Source organism: Physella acuta, unplaced genomic scaffold (assembly GCF_028476545.2).
Source record: "Physella acuta isolate Inbredline_101_S28 unplaced genomic scaffold, ASM2847654v3 ptg001195l, whole genome shotgun sequence".
NCBI lineage: Eukaryota > Metazoa > Mollusca > Gastropoda > Physidae > Physella > Physella acuta.
In genome coordinates, this window is record NW_026732712.1 from 164,987 (window position 1) to 178,793 (window position 13,807).

General features: G+C 37.6%; 1 protein-coding gene across 1 annotated transcript; it reads right to left on the bottom strand.

Annotated features, from left to right (window-relative positions):
* Positions 1–777: 777 nt before the first annotated feature.
* On the bottom strand, positions 778–12,895 carry LOC131957010 (uncharacterized). The gene is made up of 10 exons (XM_059321702.1): positions 12,750–12,895; positions 10,242–10,418; positions 8,501–8,664; positions 6,480–6,656; positions 5,649–5,921; positions 4,313–4,471; positions 3,267–3,323; positions 2,317–2,435; positions 1,823–1,942; positions 778–1,113 (listed from the first exon to the last, which is right to left on the bottom strand). The coding sequence occupies exons 1-10, from the start codon at positions 12,893–12,895 to the stop codon at positions 778–780; spliced, it is 1,728 nt and encodes a 575-aa protein (XP_059177685.1).
* Between the last annotated feature and the right edge of the window lie 912 nt (positions 12,896–13,807).

Genomic DNA, 13,807 nt, shown 5'->3' on the forward strand with positions numbered 1-13,807 from the left:
AATACTAATAGTTTCGCTGTCTGTGTATCTATCTATCTATCTGTGTATGTATCTATCTATGTATCTTACAAGAACGCTCTAGAGAAAACACAAGGAAATTAAAAACATGCATAGTAATTCGAAAAACGAAGTATGACGCGGTCACATTTAGCATAGAGTAGAAAATAATCTCAAGCCGGAGAGTGCACACAGTAATATGACGTCATTGATTCTCGAGTAAACATTGAATAAAAAGGCAATTTTGTCTAATCTAAATGGTTTGCTGTGAAGAGTTTCTTGCACACAATTCTTCGGGTAGAGTAGAAAATAATCTCAAGCCGGAGAGTGCACACAGTAATATGACGTCATTGATTCTCGAGTAAACATTGAATAAAAAGGCAATTTTGTCTAATCTAAATGGTTTGCTGTGAAGAGTTTCTTGCACACAATTCTTCGGGTAGGGGCGAAGCCCCATCCCCGCTTAAGAACATCTGAGCCCCCCTCCCCAACTCAAAAGAAATTTCTTCATCGATACTCTATAATAAAATTGGTGGTGGTGTGTGTGTGTGGGGGGGGTGGTTTTAGTTTAGAGAAAAGGCACAGCACTATCAGCCTAGCGCCCGTTGTATCCTTCCTCAACGGGCCATTTTTCTCGTGTTTTAAATATTTCTACTTTTGTGTATGAAGTTTGCATCACAGGTTTTTGCTTTGTTTAATTGATAACATCACACACACAAACACATAGGCCTTACACTAACAAACGTGCGTACAAAAAAGAGAATAAAGTATACGATTATGTTACATGTCCTGATCATCTTTCACCGACGAGTCAAAGCGGCCGTTAACTAACAGCTTGACCACACCCACCGCGTACTCCGCAAGCCTGGCCGTCCCCAGGGTCTCCTGAGCCAGACGGGCCAGTCCCCTCCTGTCCACCCGGCCGGGAGACGCCTCTGGAAACGACTCAAGAAACAGGACCTCCGTAGGACAGAACGTGTCCTGTTCGTCTGCCACGTACTGACTCCGGAAGTGGGATTGGATTTCTTCTTTCGTGACGTCACTGCCGGGTTTTCTTACCACGCATGCGCAGATGTTGTGGTAGTTGACTTTGTCGGGTATAGGAACAACAACGACCTGTTTAAAAAATAACATTCGATACTTATGTCTAGCACGTGTAAGCTACTAATGACAAAAAGTACGCTTAATTAATTTTAATGTTAAGTGATAGTTTCCTCTAACTACAGCAAATATAATTTCGGACATCGATCTTCGTCGATTTTACTACGTGCTGTCTTACCTACGAGCCTAACGATTTGATTTTTTAAAATACACTATTCCATTTAGGGACAGGCTTAGTCGGGTCGGTTAAGCTCATGGTTGCTAAATCGAAATGTCCCGGGTTAGAACCCCTGACAGATGGTGACTCGATTGCTAGTCACCAAAACCGATCCAAAAATTTAAAAAAAATGCTGCCTTGTAGTTTGTTCTTGGTTGGACAAAGGCTATAGAAGAAAATCCATAAAGAAAAGCAGGCTGAAATCGGAGTCAACGTCCAGCAAGGCGCATAACAAGTTGACACGCAATACCTAATCGTGTGTGAGGAAATCCCAACCGACATTACAATTAAAAACAAAGAAGAGGGAGAGGAACGTGTTCCTGTTGAAGATCGCCTTAGTTGAAAGACTATTACCTTCAATTTTTTCTTGACCTTTCAACAATAATGCCATTTTTATAATTATGTATCTCTAAACCTTAGGATTTTTTACAACAAACTTTAAAAAATAAATTAAATACGCATTCAACCACAAAGCTAAAAAAACACATTAAAAAATTAAAATCTTACTTTTTCAACGTCCTGGTGTGTCCTGATGTCTTTTTCTATCCACGACGGATGAATGTTAAAGATGTTGTGTAAGATCATGTCGTCATTTCGGCCGCTCACAAACAAGTGTCCGTCTTCTCTCTGTGAGTACAAGTAGTGTTAGATGCACGTGTTGGGGATACAAGTAATAGAAAGTACTCACTAATATAACACAATGTAGGGTAATTATTAGAATGGCCACCAAGGGAAGTAACTAAGGGAAGTAACCAAGTTTTTTAAAGAATTACAATCTGTTTATAGATTTGTTGAGTTATTATATAAATGCATTTCTTTAAAAGAGACACAGTAGAAAAAATTTGAGACGGAAAAAAGAGAAAACTGAAAATATACTCAGCATGTAACGGAGTGCTCATTAAGAGTACTGAGTAAGAGTATTAAATCGTGCCATCTATGACTTAAACCTACAGACCAGAATAAGTACCAAATCAAGCCATAAATGACTGAACCCTACAGACCAGGTAACCAGCATCAGAAGAGAGGAACCATCCGTCAGGTGTAAATCTGTCCTCTGTGTCCTGTTCAGGTTGTCCTACATACTGTCTGAACATACCAGGTGTCCTCAAGGCAAGCCGTCCTGGTAGAGAGAGTGAAACCATAGACTGAGTGAACGACGACACAGAGTTTTAGTGACGATTATGGTGGGATTTGGGGTATGGCGTGGGTGGATGGTAGCGCTTACGATTGCTAACCCGAAAGTCTAGAGTTCGGACCCCAGGCTGGAGTCTGTAGAACATATCTGAGTCCACCCAGATCTGATTAGCAGCTAACGCACGTTAGGAAAACAATGACGGTTGGGCAAAGTGCTGACTATACTATCCGTCATATGCCAAGGTCACTGAAACAAATGAACTCTACTTCATTTGGCCCATGTTTTTTTTTAAGACGAACGGGAAAAGAGAATGATGATGTGACTTAGATTTCTATTTTGTGTGATTGAAAGCTACTGTAACCATGTTTAATTCCGTCTCGGGAACTAAAATTTGTTTTACTTATGTAGTGTCATTACTAGCCCAAATTGTGCGTTTAATGGTGCACAATGTATGCCTAGAAAATTATGAGTTTAGTTCCATACACCATGACCACCTAGCTCTAAAGGGTACCCAATTTTCAAGTCGGCTGATCTTGATGCTGACCGCAGAATCCGCTTCAATAACAAAGTGAAATTATCGATTAAACTCTACACATTTTACCCTTTAATTGCCAGACTTATTTTATTATTTTACTTCATGTAAATCTCGCTGAATTTCTATTTTCTGAAAGCATTAACATATTTCTTGTCCTTTAGACAATTTATCACCAATAGTTTGTTGTTAGAATGATCGGAAATACATTACACTTCGAGGTAAATTTTCATAAATTTTCAGCATTCAAATGTCGCTAGAAATCCTGAATTATTTCAACTTGCCTTGTTGTCCCGAACCAAGAACTGTACCATCCTCGTCTATGACTTGAATCTCCACGCCTTGAAGTGTAAAAGTTGGAACAGTTATTAAAAGGATATTTATGAGAAAAAAACAACAACACAACAACAACGAACTTAAACGTTAGACTTGGAGTTATTCTAATAGTATTTTAAAACATTCAACAGTTTTTATACACGGGCTATTGTTTTAACTTTTTACTATATTTTAATAATTTAAAAAAAATGGCGCTTTAAATATTTTTGAATGGTTTTAAACCTTAAATTGTAATACATCTAACAGGCTAGAAGAGGGTATAAGCCTGTTGAATCTTACAATGTAGATTGTAACATGCCCAAAAAGACAAGTCAAAACTTAAATAACTGCGGGTTAGGCTTTCAAATTTAAACCTTTTATACACAGCCAGTAAAGGATAAGCTATACAAGATGTAGCTAAGGACCCTCATTTTCTTGGGGATCCCCTAAAAGTATATTCTTTAAACCATGGTGGACAACATGTCGCCATTAATGTAGGCCTATTTAAACAATGATACACATTTTTTAATTTGAAAAAAATATTTAAAAAAAAACAGCAAATATTCGGCACTGGTAAATAACATCTTGTAAGGAGCCCAAAAAAAATCAGCTAAGGGCCTAATCTAGTTTAAATCCTGCCCAATTCACAACCTCTCATATCGAATCAATCTAAAAATGTGCATCACCCTAAAATGATGTTAAGGACTGTTGTAGTTCCTCGAGTATTAAAGCAAGTGATGCCATGCCCCGATATTATTACAACGACTATTATTTCAAGTGAACTTTAGTAAAAAAAAATATAAAAATTTGAAACTTACTTAATTTCCATTTAAAAAACATTCGAAAAATTATAATTGTGCTTTCAATTTCCAACGGAATAAATACAATTCCTGCTAATTCACTTAGCTTAAAGACATAAATAAACTTAAATCTTCATTTCTGTACCCTTCACACACACCCCAAGAACAATAAATATTTAAAACGTCACTCATTTCCCATAAAACTACAAACGAACCTGGCTCTAAAACGCCGGTATCAAAGTCTGGGAAATCTCCCTCGTGACGTAAGCTGTTAAAACTGACGCCCTGGGTCTCGCTGGCCAGGTAACGAATGGTGAGCAGAGAACAAGCTGGCATCAACGGCAGGATAGCAGCCCGGGATATTGGCATGGCACCTGCAGGGGTAGAACTGTTTAGGTTTTGGAGATTTTCTATAAACGTTTCATTTCTGTAGGGCGCTAAACAATTTAATAGCACTTTAAATTTGAACAAAGAGGAGCAGGGTTACGTTAGGACAATAATAGCCCGGTATGTATGAATATAAGTAAATAAGTATGTATATATATATATATATATATATATATATATATATATATATATATATATATATATATATATATATATATATATATATATATATATATATATATATGCATATACATATATATATATATATATATATATATATATATATATATATATATATATATATATATATATATATATATATATATATATATAAATATATATATATATACACACACACACACACACACACATATATATATATATATATATATATATATATATATATATATATATATATATATATATATATATATATATATATATATATATATATATATATATATATATATATTAAACACACACATTTGAATGAGCGGTTACATTTTATGACCTGTGAAACTATATATCTTTAATAAGGTACGTATAGTACGATAAGCAGAGTGTTTTTCAGATTTGTCGTGTGCCTAAATGTCTGTGCCCCTTGTTGTTTTGTACGGAGCATAAATGTCTCGAGTCAATTTGATGGGAGCCCATTTGACGGGAGTCAATACGTCGGGGTCTTTTGGACGGGGCTTTTTTGACAGTGCCGTTTCGTTGGGGAACCGTTTTGTCGGGGTCTTATTGACGGGGTCGTTTTGACAGTGCGCCGTTTTTCAGGCTATATTGTAGGAGGGGGGAGGGGGCGGCCATGCGGGCGAAATTAAAAAAAAATGCATGTAGAGAAAAATTTCAGAAAGAAATACTAAAGAAGAATTGATGTCATAAGGTAAGTACCTGTTAAAATGTGTCTACCTGTTAAAATGTGAGTACCTATTAAAATGTGAGTACCTATTAAAATGTGTCAACCTGTTAAAATGTGAGTACCTGTTAAAAGGTGAGTACCTATTAAAATGTGTCAACCTGTTAAAATGTGAGTAACTGTTAAAATGTGAGTACCTGTTAAAATGTGAGTACCTGTTAAAAGGTGAGTACCTATTAAAATGTGTCAACCTGTTAAAATGTGAGTAACTGTTAAAATGTGAGTACCTGTTAAAATGTGAGTACCTGTTATAAGGTGAGGCACCATGGGAAGGGGGCGTGGCAACCAATGCGCCAGGACGGCCTGGGCGTCCGCCGGGACCAGCCACGCCATCTCAATCGTCTCGCGCTGGATGACGTCAGCCAAAAGCTCGTGCTGGGTCCGTGCTGTGGACGGGCGCCACCTGTCCAGGCTGACCCTGGTGGTGCCCCACACCAGGAAGTCCCCGGGGGTGGAGGACACCCAGGAGTTGGGTGAGGGGTAGAGGAAGTTCCGCGCACCGTTCAGGTTGTCCCTAACTGAAAGAGCAGTTCGATAAATTAACGTGAAAAGGATAGACATTAACGACAGGGGGGGGGGGGGGGGTGGTGGAAAGGGGTAACAGAAAATTACCGATTTTCCCACTGGTCCACTGTTAGACACTTAATATCAATACATAAACTGTGTTAACAAGTATCTCATAAACGATCTTCATTTATGAAAATGAGTAAAGTTTCAACCAAACACCCTTGCCAAGAAACTAGAAATCAGTGTTTCTTTTTTCTCCGGGGGCGGTGGGGGGGGGGGGGGGAGTAGAGGGCACGTGATATTATCGGGGGGGGGGGTCGGACTAAATTTTATTTGGGGGTTGGGTTGGTGAACACTGGTAAAAGAATACATTTTCTTTATAAATTTCCATTTCTATTTCGTTCGGGGGGGGGGGGGAGATGCCTGGAAGAAACACTGCTACAAATGTTCAGTATTAACCAATACATATTTTGTTTCGACTCCCACTTTAAGAAATAAGAGAACGTTGCCAATACACATACATCTATATGAGTGTAGAGTGAGGGTGGGGGGACGGGTTGAGCGCTTACATGACTCTGCACCCTGGATGATCCCCCCGTGGGTGTGTCCCACCATGCAGACGAGCGAGTGAGCACTTGCTGTACAGAACACCATGCACAGGTCACCGGGTCCAACATCCGGGTCCACATACGCCTGTGATCTAGATTTCAGGTGTTGTAGAAAACCTGGATTGGAACTGGTGTTGTCTGGTGTGGATAGGTGAGAAAAATAATATTGCGTCAGATGTTAGCCAATTTGAACATATACATATAAGAATGCTTGTAATTGAAATAAACTGAAATTGAATAATTGGATTTAATTTTAAACGTTTATCTAGAACAGTGGTTCTTGACATTTTTGAAAGTACCGAACCCCACCGGTTTCAAATTCACATTCACCGGATCCTTTTATAGCCCGCACTAATTCCGATTGTGAATCATGAGTCTTGACCTCCACTGAACGCCTAAGACTGACTCACCGAATCCGTGAGGTTTGTACGAACCCAGGTTAAGAACCACTGATGTTGAGTACTATATACACACATGAAATACTTATGTTTGAATCTTCAAAATAAATAAAGGGTTAGATTCGTATATATATATATATATACATATACATACATATACATATATATATATATATATATATATATATATATATATATATATATATATATATATATATATATATATATATATATATATATATATGAATATTTTAGTATTATATTTCAAGCTAGTGAAAAATATCTCAAGGAGTCATATTTCGAATATACAATAAAATTACAAATGAAACGCTTTAGATGGCGGTTTATATAAAAATCTATTTTGCTAGTGTAATTTTATTCGATACGACTCTACACATTGAGTTCTTATTAAGCATGAAAACAATAAGGACATTCGTCGACGGTTAATAGTAAACTGTGGTCACTATGTTTGGGCTACCTGAGAAAACTTCTAACCCAGTTAATAGTGAACTGTGGTCTAGGACTGGGTTACCTGAGAAAACTTCTACACCAGTTAGTAGGGAACTGTGGTCAAGGAATGGGCTACCTGAGAAAACTTCTACACCAGTTAGTAGTGAACTGTGGTCAAGGAATGGGTTACCTGAGAAAACTTCTAACCCAGTTAATAGTGAACTGTGGTCTAGGACTGGGTTACCTGAGAAAACTTCTACACCAGTTAGTAGTGAACTGTGGTCAAGGAATGGGTTACCTGAGAAAACTTCTAACCCAGTTAATAGTGAACTGTGGTCTAGGACTGGGTTACCTGAGAAAACTTCTACACCAGTTAGTAGGGAACTGTGGTCAAGGAATGGGCTACCTGAGAAAACTTCTACACCAGTTAGTAGTGAACTGTGGTCAAGGAATGGGTTACCTGAGAAAACTTCTAACCCAGTTAATAGTGAACTGTGGTCTAGGACTGGGTTACCTGAGAAAACTTCTACACCAGTTAGTAGTGAACTGTGGTCAAGGAATGGGTTACCTGAGAAAACTTCTAACCCAGTTAATAGTGAACTGTGGTCTAGGACTGGGTTACCTGAGAAAACTTCTACACCAATTAGTAGTGAACTGTGGTCAAGGACTGGACTACCTGAGAAAACTTCTAACCCAGTTAATAGTGAACTGTGGTCAAGGAATGGGCTACCTGAGAAAACTTCTAACCCAGTTAATAGTGAACTGTGGTCAAGGACTGGACTACCTGAGAAAACTTCTACACCAGTTAGTAGGGAACTGTGGTCAAGGACTGGACTACCTGAGAAAACTTCTAACCCAGTTAATAGTGAACTGTGGTCTAGGACTGGGTTACCTGAGAAAACTTCTACACCAGTTAGTAGTGAACTGTGGTCAAGGAATGGGTTACCTGAGAAAACTTCTAACCCAGTTAATAGTGAACTGTGGTCAAGGAATGGGCTACCTGAGAAAACTTCTAACCCAGTTAATAGTGAACTGTGGTCAAGGACTGGACTACCTGAGAAAACTTCTAACCCAGTTAATAGTGAACTGTGGTCAAGGAATGGGCTACCTGAGAAAACTTCTAACCCAACTCACCTGACCTCCTGACGATAAACGCCTTTTCCAGGAAGTTCAAGTTGGTCGCGTTCTTTTTGACATGCGCAATAAGGTCGTCGCCACTAGACGAGAAGTTGCTCTCAATTAACTTCCAGTTTAAATCTTGATCCGAGGTTGAGGCGATAATATACCTGGCCTTGGTTCTGTAATATATTCATGAAAACTCATTCCTACACGTTTAGGAAGTTTAATAGACGTAACGTTGCATCTACGTCAAAATCGAAGTATCTCTGTCCCTACATCGGCTTACCTTAAAGCTTACATAATCTTACCTTTGCTCCTACATCGGCACACCTTTACTCAAATGTCGGTATACCTTCACTCATACATCGACTTACCTATACACCTGCATTAGCTTTGGTGTACTACTACACCGCTGTACCTATACTCCTACACCAACTTACCTACACTCCTACGCCAACTTACCTACACTCCTACGCCAACTTACCTATACTCCTACACCAACTTACCTATACTCCTACACCAACTTACCTATACTCCTACACGACTTACCTATACTCCTACACCAACTTACATATACTCCTACACCAACTTACCTATACTCCTACACCAACTTTCTTATACACCTACAAAAACTTACCTATACTCCTACACCAGCTTACATTTTCACTACATTGACTTACCTATACTCCTACACCAACTTACCTATACTCCTACACCAACTTACCTATACTCCTACACCAACTTACCTATACTCCTACACCAACTTATCTATACTCCTACACCAACTTACCTATACTCCTACACCAACTTACCTATACTCCTACACCAACTTACCTATACTCCTACACCAACTTACCTATACTCCTACACCTATTTACCTATACTCCTACACCAACTTACCTATACTGCTACACCAACTTACCTATACTGCTACACCAACTTACCTATACTCCTACACCAACTTACCTATACTCCTACACCAACTTACCTATACTCCTACACCAACTTACCTATACTCCTACACCAACTTACCTATACTCCTACACCAACTTACCTATACTCCTACACCAACTTACCTATACTCCTACACCAACTTACCTATACTCCTACACCAACTTACCTATACTCCTACACCAACTTACCTATACTCCTACACCAACTTACCTATACTCCTACACCAACTTACCTATACTCCTACACCAACTTACCTATACTCCTACACCAACTTACCTATACTCCTACACCAACTTACCTATACTGCTACACCAACTTACCTATACTGCTACACCAACTTACCTATACTCCTACACCAACTTACCTATACTCCTACACCAACTTACCTATACTCCTACACCAACTTACCTATACTCCTACACCAACTTACCTATACTCCAACACCAACTTACCTATACTCCTACACCAACTTACCTATACTCCTACACCAACTTACCTATACTCCTACACCAACTTACCTATACTCCTACACCAACTTACCTATACTCCTACACCAACTTACCTATACTCCTACACCAACTTACCTATACTCCTACACCAACTTACCTATACTCCTACATCAACTTACCTATACTCCTACACCAACTTACCTATACTCCTACACCAACTTACCTATACTCCTACACCAACTTACCTATACTCCTACACCAACTTACCTATACTCCTACACCAACTTACCTATACTCCTACACCAACTTACCTTTGCACTACATTAGCTTACCTTTGCATTACACCAACTTACCTTTGCACTACGTCGTAAAATGTGTCCCCACTGGCCATAAACACCTCCACCGCCACGTTGACGCCCCCCGCCATCAGCACCCCCATCGTCGCCACAGCCGCCTCGGGGCAGACGTCAAGCGTGCTCAAGACGTACTCGCCTCTCTGTAGACCTGCGTCACGCAGAAGTTTCGAGAACCTGACAGAACACAAGTTGCTCTCACACTCATTGCTAGTGTTTCAAAGTAAATTTTATTCGCACCCAAATGGAACCAATCACACTCAGTGCTAATGTATCAATGCACATTTACTTCACAGAACAAGTTTCATGAAACTGGTTTGCTTAAGAAATTCTAACCTTAAGCAGTTGAGCATGCATATTAAATATGGAAATGATGTTTAGAAAATAGTTTTAAGATAAAAGAATCAGTTTAATAATTAATTACATAATTTATTTTTTTAATAATATTTGACAGATTGTTTGAAATGTTGCAAAGATGGTTCAATTGTGTATCATTGAATGTTAGTTTTCTTAGTTACTTCCCATTTTTAAATTAATACTCTACCAAGGGAGACAGACTAGAAAAATGTTCTAATAATCGTAAAAATCAAGGGGAATTTTAATATTAAAAAAGTAATAAGTTTTGGACGTCGTTTATGATTGGTTTAATAATAGAATTTTAAATTTCTATAAGCAAAATAGCGTTTAAGAAAAAACAATTGGAAAATTTGAGTTGTGGGTAGAATAAAACTTAAGCGAAAAGTTTGCTATACTCATATCCTAAAACGTAATGATTGGTAATTTTTATTTAAATAGGTCATTCATAAATATTAGCAACGGTAATACTTTCTTTCTATTTAGAATTCAAATACTAGAGAAGCATTATGTCAGCCATTAAAACAGAAAATTTCAAAACAGACTAATAGAACTCACACAAATGAAGTGTTGTTGAAACGTATTTAATTAAATAAAAAAAGAATTCAAATACTAGATCGTTTATATGTTTGAACGGGAAGAATGTTTGCTTTGATGTGTCTCATTGTAATAACTTTTCCAATTGCTTAAAACTTGTATCATTTTAATTCTCGGTAATCCCAATTTATTTTTTCAGCTCTACTTAAAAACCCAAATTCCACACCCTCCCCCCTCCTCAGCCCACCACGCACGCCGAGAAAAAAAATCCCTTGAATCATCATTTAATTACACATTTGCATTTTCAGTTTCAGGTTATTTTTTATCTTTTATTTTTTTTATTTATATTTAGACGTTTTGTATTAGATCTATGTATAAGTAAACCATCTTAAATGAATGAAAGCAGGCTACAAGTAAGAAAGAAATATTACTATTGTAAATCTGTATCAGTCCTCACAAGCCGATGATGAAAACTGAAATACTAAAGCGAAGACACAACTGACGCTATAAATTACGAGTCTGAGGCGAAAAAAAAAAGTGAAAAAAAAAAAAAAAAAAAAAAAAAAAAAAACAACTAGATCGTCCAATTAAAATTGATTTTTTTAACCAGAAAATGCAAAAGGTTAATAAAATAATGATTTAACGATCTGAAAATAGAAGGGCATTTTTTCTGTAATTTTCGGTAGGGTGGATTTATGGTGTATGGGCTTATTGAAATAACGTTTTTATAAAAAAAAAATAATACTATAAATATTACAAGTTTAAAAAAAAAATACAAAATACAAAAGTACTTTTTCGGTGGAGTTAGTTGAGTGAATATTGGCTTATATTTAGAGCTGAAATCAATTTAGGGAGTAAAGAAAAATTATATTATAAATATTACAAGGATAATATGTGGAAAATGCATAAACAAAGGCATCAAAAGGATAACAGTTTCTCGGTAGAAAATACCATCCTACCTCACATGCAGTACTCAAATTGATGGGAGACAAATGTGAGGAAGGGAGTGTTACATATTTCAAGTTCAGTATTGATTTATAAACAATGTGATTAACCTGAGTTTTCAGCGATTGGGAATGAATATTAAATACGTAAATGATGTTAAGAAAACAGTTTTAAGTTGCAATATATATATATATATATATATATATATATATATATATATATATATATATATATATATATATATATATATATATGCAAATCGAAGCTAAAGCTGAGAGGGGGGGGGGGCAAAAAACGAAAGTAAAGAGGGGGGTGCAAATCGAAAATTTTTCCCCGCGCCGGCAAGGGTCGCTACACCTCTGATATATATATAATGCTGGTGAAAAGCCGGACACAGCGCTTGTGATCAAACACCAGTTGATAGACCACCTGTGATCAAAGACCCTCTGCTGAGAAAACACACGTGGTCAAACCCCCTATGGTCAAAGCCCTATGATCAAACCCCCTACGGTCAAAGCACCGCTATGGTCAAAGCACAGCTGTGGTCAAACCGCCTATGGTCAAAACCCCTATGGTCAAAGCTCCGCTGTGGTCAAACCCCTTATGGTCAAACCCCCTATGGTCAAAGCACCTGTGGTCAAAGGTCCGCGCACCAGCTCTATGAACACTTACCTGGCCGATAGCGTGTACAACTCCAGGTAAGTCAAGCTACACCTGTGGAGGTCGACGTCATAAAACACAAGAGCCTCCTGCTGTGGACATTTGCTGACCTTCACCTCCAGCTGAGAGATGACCGTTGTAGACCTCACCTCGGACATCGTGGTGTAATGATAATATCTCTTGGACTAATGGATGGCTTCAAATACAAGTATAGTCTTAGCCTTATATGGCATATTTTTTTTTAATGATACTAGTATTCATATGTACGGAAAAAAACCCACTATTATCCCTAGGGCTAATGAATGGCTTTAAATACAAGTGTAGTTTTATCCTTATATGGCAAATATTTAAAATTTTATTAGTATTCCTAAATACCGAAAAAACCCCACTATTATCTCTAGGAATAATGGACGGCTTCAAATACAAGTGTAGTTTTAGCCATATATGGCAAATATTTAAAACGAGCCGGCCCGCGGCATAACATACGCCGCTATTTAGTTGTTTCTAATTTTCAATAATTCATAATTTGTGAATTCGACAGTACCAACGCTGACACTGAAAATATTTCTTTAAAACACTATAAGTAGCTCGTTAAGGACCATAACCCCCCCCCCCCTTCCTTCCCTCCCCCCCTCCTCCCCCCCCCCCCCCTACGTTTAAAATCGTTGGCTCTGCTTGTAATCATTTAGAGTGAACACAGCTCACTAAAACCATGTAGGGGTGGGGAGGTAGGGAGAGCGTTTGCAGCTTGTTTTCTAACGGCTCGAAGAAGAGAATTATATATATAGATTATATTAGTATTCCAAAATACCGAAAAAAAAATGTATTTTTTCTAGGAATATTGGATGGCTTCAAATACAATTATAGTCTTTTGCACTATATGGTATATATTTTTAATTATATTAGTATTCTTAAAAACCGAAAAAAATATTTCATTGTTAAAGAAAGAAAGACATTTTTATTTATTCGTAAACATATGCTTATGAAGAATGGGTAAGAAACTGACTTTCCAATTCACGAATATTCATCCACCTGTTAGAGATAAACTTTACATGCCTGTGTTAGATGTT